The sequence below is a fragment of the Nesoenas mayeri genome (assembly GCF_963082525.1).
Source record: "Nesoenas mayeri genome assembly, chromosome: 22".
Classification (NCBI taxonomy): domain Eukaryota; kingdom Metazoa; phylum Chordata; class Aves; order Columbiformes; family Columbidae; genus Nesoenas; species Nesoenas mayeri.
Window position 1 is genome coordinate 6279979 of NC_137572.1, and position 24012 is coordinate 6303990.

The following is a 24012-nucleotide window of genomic DNA, read 5'->3' on the forward strand; positions in this document are numbered from 1 at the left end:
AGTTGTATTGCTCAGGAGTGAATCTCAAGGTTTGTGTGTGCACGTGTTTCTTAATTTGACAAGATGCCAAAGTGTAGGAAACTTCAACTTTCACAGCATATCAGCAGGGAAACTGTTATTACTTTGTAACCCTCCACTTGAAGAGACACAGATATTTAATTTTGTTAAAGTAGACTTGAGTCATACAAAGTCCTGGTCAGGTTGTCTATGGGTACAAGCGATTAATTCAGTGGAACTAGAGTAAATGAGTAGCTGGTTCACAGATGTAAATAGACATTTCTGAGCAGTGATCTTTTTTTCTGATGGCTTTTTTTTTTTAAGGTAAATGTGAGGTTTTTTTTTTTTAAAAAAAAAAAAAAAAGTAAAAATTATCCTTTATCACTTCGGGGAGAAAAAAATATATTTGATCCATTATTTCTTGTCCTACTTATCCAGTCCTGTGTGATGAATTATTGCCTATAGAGAGCCTGTGAACCTTAAGAGCTTCTCAGCTACCTTCACACACAGTATTGAGTGGAAAAGTCTTGCAACGTGCAAGGGGTGTGCAAACACACTACAGCGTGCAAACACACTACAGCGTGCAAAACAAGCCTTGCAACACGCAGAAGTCTTACCACATGCAAAGCCCTGTAATGTGCAGATGCATTGCAAGGTGCGAGTGCCCCATGGTGTGCAAAAGCATCACAAGGTGCAGAAGCCCCGCAGCGTGCACACGTCTTGCAATATCCAAATGCCCCACAACGTGCAAAGCCCCGCGGTGTGTACGTGTGCACAGCAGCACGTACTTTCTGACACTTGTGAGATTACCAGACATAGCACCACGTGCCCCGAAGAGCAAGCTGAGAGTGTCGGTAAAATTTTCACTTTTAAAATTGGCATGAACAATACGAAATTGAAGCACAAGCTCTTTGTGACTGCCCTGGTGACAGCAAATGTCACCAGTTCCACCTCCAGTGCAAACTGCTGCAACTGGCTGAGCTCCGTCACAGTGACTCCTATACACTTGGAAGCAGCTGCTCCTACATCATTAATTGTGGCTGAAACAACAGCAACGCATGTGATGGGATTTTATAGTGGCTGGTGCTAGCTGCTTAATCCTGGGGCTCCCACCCCCTTCCAAAACACTGCTTCAGCTTGGGGAGCCTGTGCTGCTGAATCGCAGGCGCAAGCTGTCACCACAACCGCTGCACAGAACAGATTCTGGAGTCCTGTGCCCCACGCAGAACCGGGATATTGAAGAAGTGGAAGCCAGGCGCTAGGGACAAGGACAATCCAAGAGGGCGGCGAGCAGGGACGCGCGTGTCTCCCGAATGCTCTGTCCTCCGCGGGGGCTTCCCGGGGCCGGGACAGACACCAGGGGCAGACACCGGGGCCGGCTCCCCTCCCCGGGCCGAGCTCCCACGGCCCCACGCCGTCCCGCCGCTGCGCGTCGCTGCCGCGAAGCCCCCACGACGCCATCACTTGGCGCCTCCGCCCCGCCCGCCCGTCCGTCCGTCCGTCCGCCCGTCCGCCCGCCGCGCTTTACGGCAGCGCGGCAGTGTCGCGCGCGGCCGTGCGGCGCCGTGCCCGGACGGAGGAGGTCACCGAGCGGCGGCGGCGGGGCCGCGGCTCCGGCTCTGGCTGCAGCATGTGGCGGGTGTTGGCACGACGCGTAGCCCGGGGGGCGGCGGGAGCTCCTGCTCCGGTGCGGAGCTGCCGAGCGTTCAGTGCCGCTAGGGCCGGCCGCGGAGCGGCGGGGGGTGTCGGGGCTGTGCCGTTGGGCCGCGGCCCAGCGTGGAGCGGCCCCGTGCCGCGGCCTGGCGGGCTCCTGCAGCCTGCCGCCTGGGCCCGGCCCGTCCCGAGCCGCTGCTGCAGTCTCCCCGCACACCAGAAGGTGAGAGGCTCGCCCCTGCCCCCATCCCTTGCAGTCCGGGTGCCCCCATAGGCCGTGCTGCTGGTGCTCCTATAGCCAGCGGGGTGTCGTCCCCTCCTCCGCCCCACGGCAGCGCCTCCGTCTCTGTAGCCGGGTCTTGCTTCCCCTCGCTGGGCGGCTCAATTTACACCTGGGAACTGCAGTTCTCTGCCCACTCTTGCGGTTCTGATACACTTGTCGCCGCAGTGCTCCAAGTCCCTGTACCACCTCCTTCACCACTAGACCTTTTATCCTCTCGGTGTCCTGGTGTAGCTTCTCCCTTTCTTGGGCAGCCCCATCTTGGCACCACAGTGTCGGTTGTACTCTGGAATCTCACCGGCGGGTTGGAGGCGGTCCTGATGCGCTGAGGATCTGCAGACAGGCGCTCCTTTGTGGCCGCTGCCCCAGCTTGTGCTCAGGATCTGTCTCAGCTGCACATGTGGGGTTCCTGCTCAGGGTTGTCTGGGTTGTAATATTGTCTGTTCCTCACAGGTGGCCTTGCCAGCTCTGTCTCCCACGATGCAGATGGGCACCATTGCACGCTGGGAGAAGAAGGAGGGTGACAAGATCAATGAAGGGGATCTCATAGCAGAGGTATTTTGGGGGCACAGGCTGTGCTGTATTTCCATTGAGCTGCATGTGCATCCTGGGTTCTGTCCCTGGTTGCCCAGATCTTGGGTTTGAGATCATGGATCCCAGCAGATGCTGTTGGGAACAAGCGGCTAACAGCCTTTCAAGCCTGGTTGCTGCTTTTCTTCTTTCTGAGCAGGAGCAGCACTTAAGCTGTTTGTACTTTCCTAGATTCCCAGCATGACTTTTCCAGAACTGTGTGTGTTGTGACCCTACACTATCAGACTGGAAGGCTCTGAGCTCACCTGTCTTTTCCATTGCCATAACAATATTCTGTTCTCTCTCAAAGGTGGAGACAGACAAAGCAACGGTTGGCTTTGAGAGCCTGGAGGAATGCTACTTGGCCAAGGTTCTGGTGCCAGAAGGAACGAGAGATGTTCCTATTGGGGCCATAATATGTATCACAGTAGAAAAGTATGTATTTTGCTAACCCTGGAGTTTAATTTTCTCTGTTAGAGTTTCTTGGGTGCGCTGTGTGAAAGGCTTAGGGGTAGTCATCTGATTTTGCGGTTCTGTGGTTTTTTCCTAGGCCTGAATATGTTGATGCCTTTAAAAATTATACTCTGGATTCTGCGGCATCTGCCCCCCCTGCAGCCTCAGTGCCTCCCCCTCCAGCTGCAGCTCCCTCGCCACCACCTCAGCCTTCTGCTCAGGCTCCTGGCAGTTCTTATCCTCCTCATATGCAGGTAAGAGAGCGTTGCTGGTGATTTAAGGCTTGTTGCACTCTTTTTCTGTCCTTGGCATTTCTAGCTCCGGGGCACTTTGTCATAAATACCATCTGGTGTTGGAAGTTATTAGCTATAATTTCAGGAGTGTGTGCCACTTCAGTTGTTGCATGTTTAAAATAAGTGTTTGGGGAGGTTCCAGAAAACGTTTTTCAATAAATTATTGTAGCATCCCAGCTGCTAGTTAGAGGAGCGACTTGTCAGTTCTGCTGTAAGAAGACATTGTGCTAAGTGTGAACGGTCTCTTGAAGGCTCTGCTCACACCTCGGAGCAGAACTCGAGTCTGTGATACTCTGATGAACGCATCAGATGTGTTTGTGGGTGGCTAATAATGAGTTGTATTTACGGATAATCTTTTTACCTTGCTTAGGTATTGAAGTGTTGCAGTTGAGTACTTTTTAGGGGGGTATTTCTGTGACATTCCTTGGAAAAAGAACATTTGAAATACCAAACCTCATTCCACAGATGATACATGTGGGAACTGATTTGTCTGAGACGTTATGCAAAGTCAGTAGTTGAACAAAGAATTAATTGAAAGCTTTTTAATCTGACTTGTGCTTTAGCTACGAAACTTGCTTACTTCCCACTGCTTGCCCTATCTGTCCAGTTTGGCTCTGGGGCTGTACTCACTCATGCTGTGTTTGTTGCATGTGCAAACCTGCAGCATCTTTGAGTGCTTATTGGAAGACAAGCCTGTATAGCTTTTAATGGGGCCAAACCTCTTTGTTACAGAATTACTTGCTTCAGTCTTCCTTTTAGCCTTGCAGGGAGCAGCCGCAAAACACTCCCAGTGTCATGGTGGTAATAATTATTTTGATATGTAGATTTCTTGCCTCTTGATTTTTCCTTCCTTTCTTGCTTAGGCCTTGATGAAAGAAGCCAAACTAGCAATGTAGGACAATACTGTGCTTTGCCGTAATGGAGCCTTATCTAGGAGGGCATTAAAGACTGGCTATTTCTGTAGGTTGGCATCATTTAGTCAGGAGTTAAAACTGTGTTTCTGTTCCTTTTTGATTACCAGAATCTGATTCTCTTGTGTTCTCTGGCTTCACAGATCACTCTCCCTGCCCTGTCACCTACCATGACAATGGGCACAGTGCAGAGGTGGGAGAAGAAGGTTGGAGAGAAACTGAATGAGGGAGACTTGCTGGCAGAAATTGAGACAGATAAAGCCACAATAGGTGAGTCAATTCCAAAGCCAAGAATGGATGAGGTCCCCTTAAAAGGGGAGGATCCAGAGTAGTCTCTGTACCAACTGTTTTCCTGACTGCTCAGGATGTGAAGCTGTGGGGCAATTAAAACAAGTTTTGTTAACTTCTTATTCCATTGGAAGGCTAAATATTGGAGCTTCCAAAACAGTTCATCAGTTTCTTCATCAATCCTTCTTAGTAAATATACAGTGCATGGAGATGTTTCCCTGCTAGTTGCACTGAAAAGAATTCTCTTGCCTGCTGAATGTAGGAGAGGGCTTTAGCTACCCAGGTCTTTAGAAGCAGCATTTACAGGAACATTTCAGCTGCATCAGCCACCAAACCGGTTTTGGTGTTTTTTTCTTTGCAGGCTTTGAAGTGCAGGAGGAAGGCTATTTGGCAAAAATCTTGGTACCTGAAGGAACAAGAGATGTGCCCTTAGGAACAGCTCTCTGCATCATTGTGGAGAAAGAATCTGATATTCCAGCCTTTGCTGACTACCAAGCCACTGCAGTAACTGACATGAAGCCACAAGCTCCTCCTCCTCCTCCACCACCAGTAAGGACCGTTCTTAGCACGTGAGAGAAGTTACAGGGACCATTAAGAGGTCTGACCTGTTCTGCTGGTTTGATAGTATGAAGCCCTGTCTCCAACAATAACGTTTATAATTCTGTGAATGTAAGGTTAACACGTGTGTTCATGATAGGTGACCTATGAGAAGTGATCGCTAGCTTGCCCTCTAAAAACTGGAGCAGATAGTAGTAATTCATGACAGTCCCTTCAACAGCTTAGTTGGCCTCCTTCCCAGGAAGTTTTTGATTTAATTTCTGGCATTGGAAAACTCTGAATCTGAAAATTCTTTCAGAGCAGTGACTACTATTGGTATTCCCTTAACTGGTAGTCAGATGGCCCTGTTCTCTTACTGTACCTTCAAAGCTTTTGCTGAATGATCCTGAAGCTAATGGCTTTGATTCTTCTGTGAAGGTGATGCCAACTCCTGCTGCTGCTCCTCCTCCCCAGCCTGCTGTTCCTCCCAGTCCAGCTGTCGCCACAGCTGGGCCACCTCCCCCAAAAGGAAGGGTTCTGGTTAGTCCGCTGGCAAAGAAAATGGCAGCAGAAAAAGGAATTGACCTTGCCCAAGTGAAAGGTAGGTTGCCCTTCTGCTTTCTTGCTCTCACTCTCGAGTGTCTGTCTCTCTAGGTGTGTATCTTGCCTATTATTTTCTTTCCTCACTGTCGGGAATATCCCGAGTACGCAGCTGCCCTCACTATAGGTTAAGTGACTTTTCTGGGTGAAATTAAACTGGCACCTTTAGAAGCCTATTGCAAATAATTGAAATCCTCTTATGTTTTTCTTTGACCATTTTAGGTACTGGACCAGATGGCAGAATCACAAAGAAAGATATAGAGTCATTTGTGCCACCAAAGGTTGCTCCAGTGAGTAGGCTTGAGATCTCTAAGAATGGGTATTTTATTATAGGGATGGAAATGCTCTGTAGAAATGCAATACTATATGGAGCTGTGATTGCTGAATTGGTTGAGTTACGATGCTCTGTGGGCTATGGTGATTGTTAGGTTGTAAAGCTTAACCTGTCAGAAACACAGATGAATTTTCCTTGCTTTACTTGTCCCTTTGGTATTTCACCAAGAAAAAAAGATGTGCCTCCCAACCCTTTCTTTGGTTGCTACATTGTTACGGAAGGTAACCTCATTGTTATGAGCTAAAGCCACTCTCAACGCATCTAACACCTCTGAAAAGAGGCAATTAGAGTGAAAGCCAGATTTACAAACCAACGTCCTGCTGTCACTATTGCCACAAATCTGTTCTTATACCATTCCTCGTCATTTACATAAAATGATGCAAGTGTTGCTTTGTGTGCTGCTGGAATGGGTGCAGCTGAGGGCAGTTGCAGAGTGCATGCTGCTGCTGCATGGAAAAAACATCCTGCAGGACTTCCTGGTTTGGGAGCTTCATAGCGGTACGTACCAGTGCTGCGTTTCTACTACATTTAATACTCAAATATAGGCTTAGAAAGAACCCAGTGGGTACTGAAGGGGTGAGACTAGAGTAGAAATATCTGCTGCTCTTAAGCAGGAGGCAGCTTAGCCTCAGCACTTGTCCCACATGCTGAATTAGTCTCTACAATTGATATTTAGTTAGTATTGTGAGTTAAGCTGTGTTTCTCTGATTGCAGGCTCCAGCACTAGAGGCAGTTCCTTCAGCTGCTGCAGTTGCAGCAGCGCCAGTGGGGACCTTCACAGACATCCCTATCAGCAACATTCGGAAGGTGAGAGGATTTTACTCCTTTCCGAGATCATTATTTGCAGTCATTCATTTTCTAAATGGCTTTCTTTTCATCGCTCCTGTTGTATACCTGCAGGTCATCGCTCAGCGGTTGTTACAGTCTAAACAAACAATACCTCACTACTACCTTTCCATTGATGTAAACATGGGAGACGTACTGGTGCTAAGGAAAGAACTCAATCAGGTAAAGCATTTAGGCATGCTGAGAATCTGTGTGTGGGGAAAGCTGCGTTCTCTCACAGGTAATGTGTAAGAGACAAACTGATGCCTCAAATCTTTTTATTTACAGGAGGTCTCAGATAATGTTAAGCTTTCTGTCAATGACTTCATAATTAAAGCTGCTGCTCTGGCGTGCTTGAAGGTGCCTGAGGCAAATTCTTCGTGGATGGACACAGTTATTAGGCAGTAAGTTTATGGTACGGTCGAAGCCAGAAACTTTCTTTGTTCAGTAGAGAGTTCATGGCAAAATAGCAGACCTGCTGCTGGGATGTTGAGGAGGGAGGAGAACAGGTATAAGGCAGAGCTTGAGGGGCTTTTGTTAATGTGCTAAGAACTTTGCATCTAAGGCTAGTATGCAAGGTGAAATGAGTGTCGCAGGATTGGTACTAATTTAGAGTTGTTTGAACAGTCATGAAAATGGTTTTCTTTGTTATCTTGCTAGAGTCACTGGCATGTCCTTTGTGTCTTGCAGAAATCACGTAGTGGATGTTAGCGTTGCAGTTAGTACTCCTGCAGGGCTTATCACTCCGATTGTGTTTAATGCACATATAAAGGGCTTGGCTTCCATTAGTAAGGACGTGGTTTCTTTGGCAACTAAAGCCCGAGAAGGTAAACTTCAGCCTCATGAATTCCAGGTGAGTAATTTGGATTGTTGTTAAACATTGCTGCCCTTTACTTCTGTTCAGAAGCCCTGTTCAGAATGAGCGGGGCGTATTTGGTGATGTTTCAGCCATGTTCATTGATACTGCACATGAAACTGCTCTTGTGAATTTTACTATGAACGTGTTTTTCTTGTAGGGTGGTACTTTCACAATTTCCAATTTAGGAATGTATGGGATTAAGAATTTCTCTGCCATAATCAATCCACCTCAGGCCTGCATCCTTGCGGTTGGTTCCTCAGAGAAAAGGCTGGTGCCAGCTGATAATGAGAAAGGGTAAATATTCATCTGATTCTGCATATACTGGGCTTCTGAATTCAAGCTTTGCAATAATGGCTGGTTTCCTAACACTTCTATTAGATTATCATTTAAAAAACATTGTTGACATACTGCTTTCAGTACCTGCAGAAGAAGTACAGTGACATGTTGCATGAAAGGTTCACATGGGTCTTAAATGCAGTGACTGATGAGTGATCTGCCACACATTTATTCCTGCAACTACTTTGCAAGTTAAGAAAAGGCCGTTTCTTTCCTGGAGGGACCAGGGTAAAGCTGCAGAAAAGTCTGGGATGCACAACAGCTTAGGCACCCGTTCCTCTTTAATAACTTGCTTAAATTTGCATTTAAGGAAAACCTAAAGGATGGATTATAACTCAGGTGTCCCGTACATAGCATCACCTTGCTTCAAGCTTGAACTAGCATAGACCCAGGAGAACATTTAGGATTATTTAAACAGTCCTGGGTATCTATCACTGACACATGGGGAAACTGGAGGTTACCGGGTAAAACAGCTCTTTTTCTTTCATCATGTGGGGCTGTTTTTGTGATACAAAGATGAGCTTCCTGTTCTATAGAGAACATACAGATGCGTTCTGAACTGTAGAAAAGGAATGAATATGATCTGTTCTCAGTGTAATCTTTTTTAGAAGTGCACAGGGAGAAACAACTGTTTCCAGGCACCCACAGCTATTCCTGGTTCTCTGATAAAAGCTATTTTGTGTTGCTGGTGGCACTGACTTGCAGAGGACTCTGTTAACCGGTTCATTTCTTTGTCCTTTCAGATTTGACGTGGCCAGTGTGATGTCCGTGACGCTCAGCTGTGACCATCGCGTTGTCGATGGCGCAGTTGGCGCACAGTGGCTTGCTGAATTCAAGAAATTCCTTGAAAAACCAGTAACTATGCTGCTATAATTTAACCATGCAAGTAAAATTTTCCTGGGTCACACTGTTTTGTTTTAAACAAGCTATTTAGACTTCAGTGTTCAGACTTGTTCAAAGAGTTCCTTTTTTTATTTTAAATCTGTATTATAATATCTGGTAATGTTATTACCAGTCTGTACAGAAAAAGTTTGCAGAAGTGCTTTTCAGAGCAATATTACAGCTATACTGTATTTTTATACAGTTAGTTAACTTGCAAACTCTTCCAAATCAGCATTAGGCATCCCCGATTTAAAAATGATCCACACAGTACTGGCAATAATGCTGTTACTGCCATCTTCTAATCTGGGGTGAACGAGGGGGTGCATACCGAGCAATTTCATGACCTTAGCGTTCTCAGAAATTTGAGTTAGAAACATCTCTTCACAAGAGCTCTGATGAGATGGTAACTGAAACACACAAGTTAGCAGAAGGTGAATTCCCTTTTTATCCTGTTCTCCTGCTGGGGCAGGCAAGTGTTACAGATGCACTAAGGGACTGAAGTGCCTGGGAATCGTTTCTCAAAGGCCAAGTGCCAGCATTCCACATCTCTCTTGGGATTTGGCACTGCTCTGGACCTTCTCAGCTATGTGATCCCTTTTGAGCACTTTAAGGTGAAAGAGCACTGGTAACTGTGGGGTCACAGCTCTCAGATACCACAGGGAATGTGCTGTCTTCTCGTTGACTTTTCGCTTCCATGTGCTTTTTGTATGAGAACTCTAATGAGAACTCTTTAATTTTTGTATGAAAACTCTTTAATTGCTATTCCTCTTGCTAAGTTAATATCAGACTATGATGCCACGGGAGTAACTGCTTTGCAGAATGTTCAGGAGAATGTGCATGTTGGAACCCAGTATAGGCAAGTCACACGTGCTAATAATCCCAGCAGAGGATATTAATCATGTGGTGACTCGAGTGTTGGGAATACTGCAAGCATTCTAACATAGGAAGCTCTGAGTTAATCACTGGTACCGTGGTTCTTCCCTGAATCATCTATGTTGTTCCAGCCTCAGCTGCAGAATCCATGTCTATGTTCTACGTGAAATGCTTTAATAGTTTGTTGGACTTGTGTCCAGTTACCCCAGTCTCTGTATCCTGAAAGGGGTGCAGTGCTGAACATTCTGAAATTCCACTTTTCACATGGACATGTTGATGTAAAAAGGATGACTGTATAGTAATTACAAAGTGACCGGGAGAATTGAGGGGGGAGAAGTTTGAAAAAAAAGAGAAATTGAAAGCTGATGTGTTATTCTGTATATTGCATTAAGTACCGTCTCCTGTAAAGTTCTACAAAATTCACTAAAGATATTGAAAGAAAATACTGTGGAAATTAAATATTTTTGTGGGAACTATTTACTGTCTGGTTGCTGTGATAGCTGGTTTTCATGCCTGGCTTAAGCAAAAAAAGTTCATTAAGGTTTTGTTTTTTCTTTAATGATCTAAAGTATCTTGGTTCCAGACTTGCTCTAGTGAGCCTGTATTCTATTAAATGTTTGGAATTGACAACTACTAAACCAAGTTCCGGTGCTTTTCTATTGTGCGTGGCTTCCTGTACTGCTGTAGCACAGAGCTGTTCAGCCTGTCAGTCTGATAGTGAAACTCACCCTATTAACCTCAAATTGGGATCGGAGATGTTCCAAAATGATACATGCTTTATTATTTTCATGCAACAGTGAGCTTTAATCTTCCTGGTTCTCTTGCTGCAGTGTTCACTAGAACCTCAAGTTCTGCCTACGGGTGCCTTGCACTTTCTTCCTGCAGTAGGACCACTAATAGTTTATCCTATGGAAACACTCTGAATGACTGTCAAGACTCTGGAATGCTTGCAAGTCGAAAAACCCAATCCAGTGTGTGTGCTTAGAGTGCTGATAGTGACTTCTAGCACTGCTTGCATCCTGCAATGGGACAGCTCGGCTCATGCAGGGATAGTTTCAGCTTGAACTTGCACCCATAACCACTGAATAGTATTTCAATGCAGCCTTCTAAGTTGCTCTGAAACAAAGGAGGAAAGCGAGGAGTTCCTGCTCTTTTTTAAGCCTGTATTTTAAAGCTGAAGCTCAAAACCAATTTGTCTGTTTCCATTTCTGTTCTGACGAATATCAGTGCAGAAACATGGTTGTAGTGCAAACATGTCATAGAAGCCATAAGGATGGCATACTACAAAATCAATCGTGAAACTAAGATCACTTAAACTTTTGTTTGGCTCTTTCCCAATTAATTCTGGTAATGTTTGGTGATCCTTGAAGCTGTTTTGTGTTGCTTTGTATGAGTTTGTATTTTGTGTATTAGTGTAAGCTGTGATTTGAGTGCTCCAAGGTTGGTTTTTGTTGCTAGCCTCACACTTAGCATGCCTGGGCTTCGAATCTCTGGATGCTCTTTTGAAGAGTACAGAATAGGTCTGTTGGTTTTTGGTCTGGTTCTGAGATTACCAAACCATTAGGAAGTGAGGTCAAGCACACTGAGTGGCTCAAAAGACTACAAAGCCATTCCAGTTAAGCAGGGAATGTCCTAAGGAGAACAGCAGCAGCACGTAGAGCTGTGTATGACACACGTCTGCTGGTGGTCCCAGCGTTCAATACGTATGAGAACTGCTCTAGTTGAATCCAGTAATCAATTTATTTAGACACAAGACCTCACAACTGTTACTGCTGTACCTTTAGGCAAAACGAATGGTGTAGTAAAGCATGTATGCATTTCTGTTTCTTTACAACAGCTGTTACACCTGTTCAAGTACTCCTTGAATACTTACAATCTTTACTTATTTTTTTCCTAAGGTGGGGGGTGCTAGTGTTCTCCAGACTTCCTTTTGTACATGTGTCTTCTAAAGGCAATTGAGGTATTCACCCCTGAAAATAAGAACGTCAATGAAAAAAAACCCGTCATCATCTAAAAGTCAGGGTTGTTATTCTGGTCTTTGGTTTTGTTCTGTCCTACGTGAACACAAACTGGACAGAATGCAGTTCCTAAGGATCTGGCTTGGCAACGGGTAGTGTGATAAACAACACCCGTTTTCCTGTGTTAAATACTGCTGTAGCTGTTTCTTCATCCACAAATTCTGGCAGGTCTAGTTGTAATTTGTATTTTTCGGGGACTTCAATGATCACGTCATCCTAAACCAAGAAAACGAAAATACATGATTAACTATTTGACAATGAATTAGCAGTGAGCGTTTCTAGGAATCGGATACTAGACAGAAAACACGAGGTTATTCTTTCTGCTTTCTTACCTTTGAAATTCTCAGATCACACTCGGAAACAGAGCTAACCTTAGGCAATTCAACTTTTAGTTCAATTTTGAAGGGTTTACTGTTTGCATCCTTGATGGTGATAATGTTGTAGAGGGGGGTACTTAGCTCCTCTGGCATTTCAGTACTGGTGATTTCCTCTATCAGATGCGCTTTGGGCTGTGTTACGCTCTCGTCCTTGAGCAGCACAGGAGCACTGCGGCAGTCCTCGGCTTCCATAGTCTGTAGCAGCTGATCGAGTGTCAGTTCTTTGAAGAAAAAGAAGGTTTTCAGACGTGTCAGTTACTAAGAACTGTAACATGCCACCTGACAAAGGTATCACAGAAGTTTTAACTGTAATTGCAATGAGCAATTTGTCAGCTGAAGGCTGTTACGGACAGTTTGTCCTTCACCCATGATTTGGTTTTATTGCCAATAGGTTAAAAGTTGTTGTTTTCAGACGACGAGCTATACCAGCAACCCCCTGAGAGCAAAAGAAACTGAGCACCTCGAAGGAGCAAACCTTAGCAGAGTTCCCATGTCTAGTGGATATAGGAATAAGGACATTTGCTGTTCCATTGTCACTACAGCTTCTCAACGGTAAACCACCACAAATTAATGCAGCTAATGTCCATAATGATTACTACTGCCTTATTCCAAATTCTTAGAAGTGTTTGGTTTGTGCTTATGGCAAGAATTGGGATTAGAGGGAGTAAATTTGTTAGACAATGTGATAGGTCCTCAAGGAAAAGTGACAGCAGGTGTCTACGTACCCTTCTTTGTGTTCTGACTGAGATTTAGAGTTGGCATCTGCCTTCCTTTCAGGCGCTGCTGCATCGTTTCCAGGCTTCCTTTCAATTTGAATGGCTCAGTGGTGTACCAGTCAGAAAGAATAAGGTTGTATCGTTCCTCAACGAATTTAAGTGTCAAATGGATCAAGTGCTCCCTTTTTTCTGGGTTTTCTTCTCCTCTCTGAAGAACATCTGGGTTATATGCAATGTCTATAATGCTGTAAAGGTCTATAAAAATGAGTTATGTGTCAGAATTATTGCTGTGGTGCCATGTTCTTTATAATGACTTGATTTAAAAGCAAATTAAATGTATTTGTGGCTTCTGGGCAGAGAGCGAATTCTATCACCCTCGTCTAGAGATGACACCTCTCCATGTGCTGATCCTGCATCTGTGTTCAAGGACATGCATGGGAAAACAATCCCGGTCAACGTGAGTATATGCGGTCAAAGAGATTCCGAGTGCCTACGTACTTTTCAGGGTTTTAGATGTGTGCAATTCTTTTGTTTCTTCATTTTTTTACAAAAAGGAAGGTCTCTCTCAGAGTCCCTGTTGACATCCCTGCCTTGCCGCCACTACCCCAAGCTCAGAGCTGGCCGCAGCGCAGCAGCACCCTCTGTTACAGCGAGAATCCGTGTGAGATCGCCACGCAGTGCAGGAGCGCGGGAAGAAAAGCGAGGGGCAGCGCTTTCGGACATACCTCCTTCCCCAGACACTTCTTCTAGCGGCCCTGCGCTGACAGGTGTGGGCTCCGTGGGGGCCTTGGGCGCCGGGACCCTTTTCCAGCTGCAGATGTTGATGAACAGCGGCCCCCCGACAGCTCCCTGCAAGACACCGAGCGGCAGCTCAGCCCCTCAGCTGCAGCCCCGCTCCCAGCGCCCGGGCAGGGGGCCGAGCCCCAGCCGCCGCGCACCCACCGCGGTGCGGGCCCGCAGGCACAGCTGCGGCTCCGGCGGGGAGAAGAACCGCTCGGCCTCGGCGCGCTGCTGCAGCAGGAGCCGGCGGTAGGACTGGGGGTCGTTCTCCGCCAGCTCATCCAGCAGCGACCAGAGCTGCGCGGCCAGCCCCGCGTCCGCCATGGCGGAGCCGTCGCGTAGCGACCGCCGCCGGAAGGGCCGTGCTCTGCGGGTCCGCCCGCCTTTCCCGTCCCCCTCCTGCTTCCGCGCGTTCCGGCCCCGCCATCGCCGCCCCAGCCCGGCCCCGCGGCGGCGCCGCCGCCTGTCCCCGGCGCTGCCGCCTGTCCCCGGCGCTGCCGCCGCGCCGTTCCGCCCCGTGGTCGCCGCGGCTCGGGGGTCGCCGCGGCTCGGGGGTCGCAGCGGCTCAGCGCCCCGGCGGCTGCTGCCAGGGGGAGGCGCTTCGCGGGCACCACTTCCGCCCGACCGCTGCCGTCCCTTCCTGCCCGTGGCTGCGGGGGTGGCCCGGGGAGCGGCCCCGGTGCGGCGGGCCCGGGGGTGCCGGTGGGGCCGGCTTTCTCGGGGCCGTGTAGGGCGGGAGGATGTCCCGGGTGCCCGTGGGGAAGGTGCTGCTGCGGAACGTCATCCGGCACACGGGCGCGCACAACAAGGTACGGCCGGGGCCGGCGGGGGCTGCTGGCCTGGGCGGGCCCGAGTCCTCCCTCTCTTGTGCCGGGCGCTGGCTCTGGCCGCGCCCGCTTCTGCAGCTCCTTGTGTCCGCGGGTCCCAGCGGAGCTGCCCTGGGCAGCGCCGCCGTGTTGCCGTGCGGCGTGTGCGGCGTGTGCGGGGCCCGGGGCTGCGGTTCCGAGCGGGCGGGGGGCAGAGCGGGTGCGCTGCCCGGGGGGAGCGGCGCCCGTGGGAAGCGGCGCCCGTGGGAAGCGGCGCCCGTGGGAAGCGGCGCTCGTGGGAAGCGGCGCTCGTGGGAAGCGGCCGCGCAAACGTCGTTAGTCTCACTTTCAGTTTAACGCTGTTCTGCTTGAATTCTCATCCCGCCGAGGCACCGTGTGCGTGTATTTACCTGTAAGATTTTTCCAATGAAAAACCTGTTCGCTCGGGGCTTCGGTGAAAATCACGGTTTGCCTTTTTAAAAGCGGCAAAGCTGCGGTTGTTGTTTGCAGGGGGTTTGTGTCGCTTTTGCTGCCGTTGTATTGTGTATGTACTTCTAATCGCATCACAGAATTTGAACTTTGTGTTAACATGCACAGGCAATATTTTAGTGCAAGATTAAGAAACTCTGTTAACTTTGGCAAACTAATGAATTTCTGACATGATGTGGCAGGTCTAACTCATTTATTTCACACATTTATCAAATCACTTATGTACAGTGGGTGTGCATAAACACAAATCTGTGCTAGACTACTCCATATTTGCATGCTGTGTTTTCTCAGCCTATAGTGTAACTTCTCCTTTGGCTTGGTCCTTCCAGGTGATATTTATGTACTGAATTCTCTAACAGTACGTGTGTTTGGGATGATAATGAATGACAGGACAGGGCAGCCAGAACAGCCGATACAGAAAAATCAGGCAAACCCACCATGCCTGATGTTGTTATCCTTATGTGCTTTATTAGGTTATTTCCATCAAGAGATTTTCCTTTTGATTACCTTGGTTATAGCCGGTAATAATAATCTGTTTCATTATGGTAGGAAATCTTGCTGTGAATTCTGTTAGTTTTGAGCTAGGAGCTGATGTTACGTGCTACACGCCTGTAAAGTTTCCCTAATGTTACACTTGTTTCTATGACTTTCAGATTCAGGAGGAGACAGAAATGTGGAAAATAAGGGAGTGGGAGAAGCAGACAGAAGAGACTTACTGGAGAAGGCAAAGCAGAATGCTGTCGGACACCTCCAGGTGGGTTTGAGTTGTACGGAGGAGATCATTGCCTTGACTTAGTTGCTGGACCCTTTTGTGTTTAGCAAACGCTTTAGGAGCATTCTATAATGACTATGTGTTTACAATATATGAAGACTACGTAGACTGCAGATATATTTTCTCCTCAATGAGTCCCTGGGAAGAGGTCAGATGTATGCTTAGGTCTGACCTTTTGTCTCTTCATCTGGATGTGTAGTCTTCAAAACACGACATTAAATAGGCCGGGCTCTCTGAAGCAATGGGGGTAGTGAGGCAAGTCTAATGTATGGCTGTTTAGGTTAGCAGTAAACAAAACTGTTGTGGTGGGCGATGCTGCAGTGTTGTAACACACCAGTATGGACCGCTGCTTGTGTGGTATCTGTTAGATCGTTCTGATGTGCCCGAGGATCCTTACCGGCTACAGGAAAACAAGTGAGGTTTGGTGGGCAGGTTGGGGTTTGAAGGGGAGGAGGTGGGCTTGTTACTGTGACGACTTTTCAGAAGCGTGAATGTTGCAGGAAGTGGCTTTACTGTCTCAGGGGAGAACACTTTTCAGACTGACGCTAAGTGCACAGCTGCTGCTTGGCTCAGGAAGTGCGGTATGGCAAGCGATAAGCAAAACTAAAGCCACAGGCATGTGAGATCACTCAAAATTGTTGGTGCTTTCTGCGGATTTGGGGTCTTAGTCCCGGTACCTGACCAAACTGCAGTTCTAGTGTGTCAGTGCTACTACTTCAGTTTCCCCTTTGCTGGTTTTACCCGTGTGTCACTGCGTATTATTAGTCTGCTCCTGCAGAGTATGCTAGAGGAAGAGAACTGCATTTGTTGTGATAGGCAAGATAACCCCTTCCTCTCATTTTGCATTATGAGCGTCTCTGAAGAATTTTGCTGCGCAGAGGGCTGTAGTGAGTTTTGAAAGCCAGCATTAGCTACCGAACTGGTTTAGTGAGAGCCGTTAATGCTGACTGTCTGTTAAAATGATAGCTGGTCTTCTTGCGTAGATGGACACCCAAGACTTGCTGGATTTTTGCTGCTCTCGCTGGCCTAACCCCTTGCTCAGAACGTTTCTCCATCAGAGCTGGCAGCTGAAGGACAACTGTTCTCTTTCTGCAGCAGTCGGATGCGCAGCGATGGCTTTGATGAGGACGGCTACAGGGCCGACTGGAAAACAAGGAACTCTCAATTTCTCGATTCAGTCGACGATGATCTCCTTAGGGCCCGATCCTGGAATAAAAAGCTGTATGAATGTGAAGCCAACATGCCAGACAGGTCTGTGGAGGAATTAATGTCCTGTGATCATAACTGTAATTAAAACACCTTTCTGGAGCCCTGTACAAAAAAGCTAGTACATTTGACTTTTCAGTATGTACTCAGTATATACTCAGTATGTACTCCTATAAGATAATGCTTGATCTCATTTTGAGTAATGTGAACAAACTATTGCGGTGTTACAGAATACCCCTATGAGTTCACTTATCGAGTTCCCAAGTCACGGTAGCAGCCACAGCTCAGCCCTAAGCTTAGAAACTAAGCTTTGTATTTATCATTTTGCCCAAGGAACTTAAAAATCTCAAGAAATGCAAGTTAGTGCTCTCTGGACTTATTGTGAAGAAATTTGAGGTGTAATTTTCCCTAATTAGAAATCGAGAGACTGAGAACATAAGGTGTATTTAAATAGTACCGACCAAATCAGTCATATTTCCTTCCTTCTTTGTTGGGAAGGTTCCGATGTGCCTTCTCTGCTGTCTAAACTCATGTTTATTCTGTGGCTGTGTCTTTTCAGAATGATATTTTTCCTTAAATGCCTTCTTTGTTTCTAAGAGATGGTTCTGCTTTCTTCCAGATGGGGTCACAGCGGCTATAAAGAGTTGTACCCTGAAGAATTCGATACGGATAGGTAAGGCAAGCAGGCTTGCTGTTGTATCCAGAATCTTCTGTCAGGTTATGCAGGGAATTTTTCAAACTGTGTTTTAATATATAGATAGCCTCGAATGTAAAGCAGCACTGTTAAGTTACAGAGACACACTGAAAAAAAATCTAGTCCATTAATGCAGTTACCCCTTGTCTGAGCCTTAGGAAGGGATTGTGTCTTTTATAGTAATTAGACATTCAGCTTTGGCTTGAGTTACTAAAATGCTGTGAATCTGGAAGGTGTGTCTGGGCCAACAGAGTGGGAGCTGAATCACAGTCAGCTCAGTACACACTCTCTCGGGTTCTCCTTTCTGTTATCATGTATTTTCCTTGTTTCTCCTTATTTGGAGAATATAAATTCTTGCAGTATCCAGGAGAGTGGAGACTGACCTGTAAAACAAGACCCTAGACAGAACAGAATCAAGTACAGTATTTGTCAGGCTTACAGATTTGAAGTAACCTGTAATAAATGAGTTTTCATCACTCAGTGGCTTTCAATATGCATAGTTCTTGGTTCTGGCTCAAATACCTTAAACAGGGGTATTAGTAAGGTGTGGACCAAGCTGTTAATAAGAAACAAAACTGCAGCCACCACATCTATCAGGCATCTGCTTTCCTGCTCTAGCCAGGGTTAGAATTGATATGCTTGCTTAAAACTTTGACACAGAGAAGGCTCAACTGCTATGTCCCTGCTTGTCTGCTTCCTTTTGGTCATCCTCTGTTCTTTTCATAGTGACCAGCAAGAAGGAGATCAACAAAATGCTATTAATGGGAAGAAGAAATCTCACCTGGGAAAGCAAACTGCCCGTGAGTCACACAAACGGAAAAAAACAAAGAAGTCGCACAAGAAGAAACAAAAGAAGCGATCACACAAAAAGCGAAAGAAAAAGAAAAAGGAGCAGGGGAGAACATCGTCAGATTCTTCCCAGGAGACTGAGCGCTCAGAAGAGGAGACTTCGAGTACCTGGAAAGGGAAACACAAGCGCAAGAAAAAGACCAAGAAAGTGCCTCCCAGGGAACCCACCTCTTCTGGGCAGGAAACAGACTTTTCTCATGCAAGCAGCTCAACCACCAGCAGCTCTGAGGACAGTGAATCTGAGGAGAAAAAAGATAAACGGCCCCCCAAAAAGAGAAAGAAACGTCACAATTCTGTGTCAGAGAGGCACAGCGAAGTACCAGAGAAGAAGAACAAGAGGAAGAACTGGAAAGTGGCCGCTGATGAAAAATCAGAGGATAGCTCAGATGAGGACTGATGAGTCTAGGCTGCAGCTCAAACCATAAGGTAGAGGACAGAGGCGGGTATTTACCTTTCAGCACTGCCCTATGGTACAACTTATTACAGCACTGTGGTTTATATACATCCTGCCAGCCCGCGGGGGGAAACTGAGCCTTGGCAGCCTGCAGTAGGTACCCCCTTGGTTTTCATTCACTTGACATTCAGAAAACCAGGGGAGCAGTTACCTATCTGACAGGCCAACTTCAGATTCTTTTTCTGTGCCCAGGTACACAAAAATGTAACAGGCTGCTGCACGGGGAAAACAGGCATGTTTGTACTGTTATTTTTTAATTACATTTTAACAGATTGCTTTGTTGGGTTACCAGATCAATGACCAAAACTTGCAATAGGAGAGGGGAGAGGTAAAAATCACAACAGAGGAAATGTCACTGGATTTCACCCTGTGGTGGTTTTGTCTTCCCATCCTCCATCCAAAGCAGACCTGTGTGGTGGCACGCACACAGTCAGCTGGACGCAGAGGGGATCAGGAGGGAATGCTCTCAGTCCAGCTGAAGGTGCAGTGAGTCCTTCCATAATGATGAAGAAAAGATACCAGTGCGTTGGCTTGTTTTAGATCTCTCTCCAAGCCCTGGCACGGGCTGGTTGGTGTGTCTACCTTTTTCCTGAGACCGATGGTGCTGACAGAGAAGCCTTGGTGGGTGTTGTGTTCTGTCTCTGGTCTGCCCAATGTATTACTGGAGAAACTGGTATTGTGCCGTTCTCCCTGCAGCTGAACAGCCAAGTCCTTTAACAAAATAAATAAATCCAGACATGTTAGATGCTTTTGTCATTGTTTTGGAGTAAAGCCCAGGGACAGAGCACAGTCCTGAGAGGTCTAGGTGGTCCGTGTGTTCTCCCTGAGCAGAGCAGGTGGCTGTGGAGGGCTTAGAGGAGCATGAAGTAAGGGAGGCTGGCGTGGAAAGGAGCCATGGGGGAAATGTGGATGGTGTGTGTCAGTGACCGAGCGCAGCTCCAGCTTTAGTCTACATCCAAGCACAAAACAGCGTCAGTGCCCCTCGGGCATCATTCCAAGTCCTGGTTACTGTTCCTCTTTTTACTGTAGGAGAAGAGCCGTTGTCTGCATGCCCTTGTCTGCTGGCTAATGCAGAACGCGTTGAGAAAGCGGTGCTGCAGACCCGGCTGGCTTGCAGCCGCTCGCCCTTTTACCGCAGCCGCTTCTCTGCTGGTCGGTCATGCAGTAACAATGCAGCTGCTTTAGGTGCATCACGGGAGACGTTCAAGAAGGTGTTTCTTTTGTATAGCTTTCCCAGTACAAACATTTTTCCTTAGCAAGCGTGCAGGCGAGGACCTGCTGTGGCCATTGTGCATTTTGAAGATGCGAACAAGCATCTTCTCAGCTCCCGCTGCCCTGAGCGGCTTTTGCGCAGCCGCTGCTGGGTCGGGGGTCGCAGGCGCCACTCGGCTCGGTGGCCCGCTCGGTGCCCGCTCGGTGTCTCGGTTCGGTGTCCCGCTCGGTGCCCGCTCGGTGCCCGCCCCGCCGGCTCCGGGCACGGCCGCGGGTTCTCAGCGCCCCGCTCCCGCCGCAGCGAGCCGGGACACCGCGCCGCTGCCGCCCCCGGCCCGGAAGCGGAAGGTCTGCGGCGGCAGCGGCTTCCAGCTCCGGTGCGCGGTGCCCTTGGGCCGGTGCGGACGATGGCGGCGCTGGTGCTGCTGCGGGCGGGGCTGGCGCGGCCCCGCGGAGCGCAGATGGGTGAGTGCCCGCCGGCCCGGCTGCCGCGGCCCTGCCCTGCCCTGCCCTGCCCTGCCCTGCCCTGACCTGACCCCTCGTCCCCGTTCTCTCCGCAGCTCTCCTCGGGAGGACCCTTCGCCCCGGCCCCGCGGTCCTGGCGGCCGTTGCCGATCGGAGCGCTCCGGCGCGGCAGAGCCACAGTCCTCCCCAGCAGCGCCACGGTACGTCCCGCGGCAGCGCCCGCCGGCTGCGGGGCTGCGTGGGTCTGTGTGTCTGTGTCTGTTTGTCTGTGTGTGTGTGTTTGTGTGTTTGTGTGTTTGTGTGCGGGGGGGTCTCGTCTACCCCGCGGCCGCACCGGGTCTGTGAGCCGGTGCTGAGCCGGTGCTGAGCCGGTGCTGAGCCGGTGCTGAGCCGTTACTCCCCCGTCCTCGGAACCGTTGCTCCAAGTGCCGCCAAACGATGCGTTTCTTCTTTATGTGCCTGTTACGCCCATGTCTGGTCAGGGCTGTCGATTTCTTGAGCCAGGTAGGAGCAGCCAAGCAGAAAACATCAATAATAGTCACAGTAGTTTTTCTCACATGAGGCCAGCTACAGGTACGAGCAGAACGTGCCACCGTCACCTGTGACAGGACGGCTCTCGCGGATGGCGCGGCTGTTGATCTGCGCTCCGCTCAGGTCTGGTTTAAAACAGCGGGTTTGACTTGGCACTGCTTGAGTTTCAAACCCACAGCGGTTGTGTCACTTTCAAGCTTGTGAGTGCTGTGAGTCTCGAAATAGGAGATAAGAACTGAATGCTAAAAATGAAGTCTCTGCTTATGACCGAAGATGGTGGGTTTTGGGAGTGGAAAAGAAGGTTGAAAGATTTTTAAAGAAATCAGGAAGAAGGTGTAACTTTTCTTATGTATCAGTAGCTGTAGCAATGTGGAAAGGCTGCAGTTGTGACTTCCTGAACAGCCGAGCTGCTGATTCAGGGAGGTTCATTTGCGAAGTCTGACCTGTGGGCAGACAGTATTTCTTGGGTTGTTTTCTCTGTTCTCCACGCAGTAAGACCACACAGAGGTGATGAAAGATAACCATGCCACTTGCATCATTAAATATGAGAAATGTTTTGACTGGAAGTTAAGGATGTTTTGAGGCCATTACAATGCAACTTAGAAGTGGAAAGGATGATGAAACACTTGTAAAAGAAATTGGTGTAAAGACAGCTAAGCTGTTTCCTTCTTTTCTGTTCTGGATGTCGTATTGACAACAGACTTCACGTGTGTGCTGGGAAGTATTCTTGGCCATGGAGCTCTACAGGGATAGTTTATTAGTCCACAGCTTGGCTCTCTTTCATGTTTTACTTCAGGTCCTTTGCATTTCTCATCTTGTCACTTTTCTATATTTCCTTTTCCTTGCAAAAATGAAGAACATTTGCGTTTTGGTTTAGCTGGATGGGTAATATCTGTGAGTTAGGTAGGCGCTTTGGCGGGGTATTCTGTTATAAAAGTAATTGTACAGAGTCAATTCTTGACGTTTTTAGCCTGGGCTGATGCTGACATTCTGGTTCAAGGTATTGTTTATGGTGCTATGGTGTGGGTTCACTCCAGAACATCCCAGATGTTTGGGTTTGGCTTTTTTTTCCTTCCCTAATAGTATTTGCATGCTTCTAAAAGGTAAGAGTTGGTTCCAGGGCTCCCTAACTGGTTAACTGTTTCTAGGGGCATCTGTCCTGTGGTTCAGATTGTGCCCAGCAGAGTGTCAACAGGGGACTGAAATCCTTTGGCTTTTAGGCTGCTTCTAGGCCATGTGAGACTTGATGGTGCCAGAAGTTTCACTGCTGTTTACAGTTAAAATAGCAGTCCTGGTTCTGGGCAGAGCTGTGCACCGTTACCTTGATGTGCCATCCACTGGAACTTGCAGTTGTGGTTATCCAGATCTCAAAGCCATTTCTCAAAAGGTGGGAGTAGTAAATAGTACATAATATTGAAGAAATTCACTAGATGAAAAGGCTTTGTAAAGTAGATCCATAGCAGTATTTCCTCTAGGTTTTGCTTGGATGAAAGTTTAGTAATTGGGTCGGAGAAAACATGTAATTGTGAGGTGCTGATCAGGGTGAGGTGTCTGGTTTAAAGGTTACAGCATTTCAGGCAGGAACTTTGCCCTGAAAAATCCTTCTCCTTGCAGGCAGTTCCAAGGCTGCATCCTTGCACTGGACAGGTGAGCGAGCGGTCAGTGTCCTCTTGCTGGGTCTCCTTCCTGCCGCCTACCTGTTCCCTGGACCAGCCATGGACTATTCGCTGGCTGCAGCCCTCACTCTTCATGGCCACTGGTAAGCACAATAGGGCCCTATTAAATAAAAGGAGGCTGAGACCTCTTCACAGCTGCCTGGAAGGAGGTTGTAGGGTCTCTTCTCCCAAGTAGGAAGTGATAGGACGAGAGGAAACAGCCTCAAGTTGCGCCAGGGGAGGTTTAGATTGGATATTAGGAAAAAATTCATCCCGGAAAGGGAAGCCAGATAAGCTGCCCACTGTTTCTTGGGGGCAGAATCTGCGGATTCTGTTGTTTGAAAGAGCTGTGCTCAACACTTTGTTTCTTTAGTACTGTTAAGAAAACTCTGAGCCAAAAGTGTATATTTTTAATAGAATGTGTGGACTGTTGGTTGGTTTCTTTTTAGTAGGTGCATCTTTTTGAGTGGGGAACTGGGTATTCTTTAGGAAAGGTTGATGGTAGCAGGTGAGAAAGAATGATGTGTTTGAGTTATCTTGTTAGCGCGCTCGCATGAACTGTGTGGTTGTAGGTGGGGAAATGCTCTTTCCTCATTTCAGCTCTTTTCTGTCTCTTTCTGTAGGGGTCTCGGACAGGTTATAACTGACTACGTCCATGGAGATACACCCATTAAAGTGGCCAATACGGGTCTGTATGTACTGTCGGCTCTTACCTTTGCTGGCCTCTGCTACTTTAACTATCACGACGTCGGTATCTGCAGGGCCGTTGCCATGCTGTGGAGTCTCTGAGAGGCAACCGAGTCCCTGACAAACACGATTGTTCACCGCTGCCTCTGCTTTGTAACATTTATATGAACATGTTTAATGCAAAAGAAATTAATTACCATAGGTCTGTAGTGAGTACACACTGCAGCAAGTGCAGAGCTCGCACTTTAGTCATAAATATCCATCGTTTTTTGATTTAGTGCAACAGCAGTAAAAATGTTAGAAAAAGTAGACTTAGAGTGGGTAATGTCCAGGTGAAAGTTGATTTAAGCTGCGCTGTAAATTGGAGGAATTAATGAGTAATTCTCAAGGACAGAGTTACACCGCTGAAGGCACCTTGGAATGGCAGCTTTACTGATGTTTTCTAAAACAACCATTGCTTGGTTTCCTATTTTGTAAAACAAATTTGACTTGCAGAAAACTGCAGTGTTACTGCTGGCAACACAACTGAACTGGATGTAGGGCAGCCCCTGTAACTCTGATGTATAAAGGGAATACTTTTTTCTTAATCCATACAATAAAGAATTTACAG

At 47.6% G+C, this 24012-nt stretch overlaps 4 protein-coding genes across 5 annotated transcripts; 3 read left to right on the forward strand and 1 right to left on the reverse strand.

Moving 5' to 3' along the window:
* Positions 1-1578: 1578 nt before the first annotated feature.
* DLAT (dihydrolipoamide S-acetyltransferase) lies at positions 1579-10442 on the forward strand. The gene is made up of 14 exons (XM_080357950.1): positions 1579-1873; positions 2384-2485; positions 2811-2935; positions 3051-3207; positions 4301-4427; positions 4807-4994; positions 5421-5583; positions 5805-5872; positions 6631-6723; positions 6817-6924; positions 7030-7145; positions 7432-7594; positions 7758-7894; positions 8680-10442. The coding sequence occupies exons 1-14, from the start codon at positions 1628-1630 to the stop codon at positions 8807-8809; spliced, it is 1923 nt and encodes a 640-aa protein (XP_080214076.1). The 5' UTR covers positions 1579-1627; the 3' UTR covers positions 8810-10442.
* Positions 10443-11412: 970 nt separating this feature from the next.
* PIH1D2 (PIH1 domain containing 2) lies at positions 11413-13929 on the reverse strand. 2 transcript variants are annotated; one of them, XM_080358019.1, is made up of 5 exons: positions 13745-13922; positions 13528-13651; positions 12812-13057; positions 12042-12307; positions 11413-11925 (listed from the first exon to the last, which is right to left on the reverse strand). In XM_080358019.1, exons 1-5 carry the CDS (start codon positions 13904-13906, stop codon positions 11779-11781), a joined length of 945 nt encoding a protein of 314 aa, XP_080214145.1. In that variant the 5' UTR covers positions 13907-13922; the 3' UTR covers positions 11413-11778. The 2 variants fall into 2 exon arrangements, with proteins under 2 accessions (XP_080214145.1, XP_080214144.1); XM_080358018.1 differs by lacking the exon at positions 12812-13057 and having other exon boundaries at positions 13745-13929.
* A 227-nt stretch (positions 13930-14156) lies between these two features.
* NKAPD1 (NKAP domain containing 1) lies at positions 14157-19597 on the forward strand. The gene is made up of 5 exons (XM_080358084.1): positions 14157-14391; positions 15531-15631; positions 16745-16900; positions 17475-17528; positions 18276-19597. Exons 1-5 carry the CDS (start codon positions 14323-14325, stop codon positions 18793-18795), a joined length of 900 nt encoding a protein of 299 aa, XP_080214210.1. The 5' UTR covers positions 14157-14322; the 3' UTR covers positions 18796-19597.
* An 871-nt stretch (positions 19598-20468) lies between these two features.
* On the forward strand, positions 20469-24004 carry SDHD (succinate dehydrogenase complex subunit D). The gene is made up of 4 exons (XM_080358085.1): positions 20469-20529; positions 20625-20729; positions 22675-22819; positions 23339-24004. The coding sequence occupies exons 1-4, from the start codon at positions 20472-20474 to the stop codon at positions 23502-23504; spliced, it is 474 nt and encodes a 157-aa protein (XP_080214211.1). The 5' UTR covers positions 20469-20471; the 3' UTR covers positions 23505-24004.
* Positions 24005-24012: the final 8 nt, after the last annotated feature.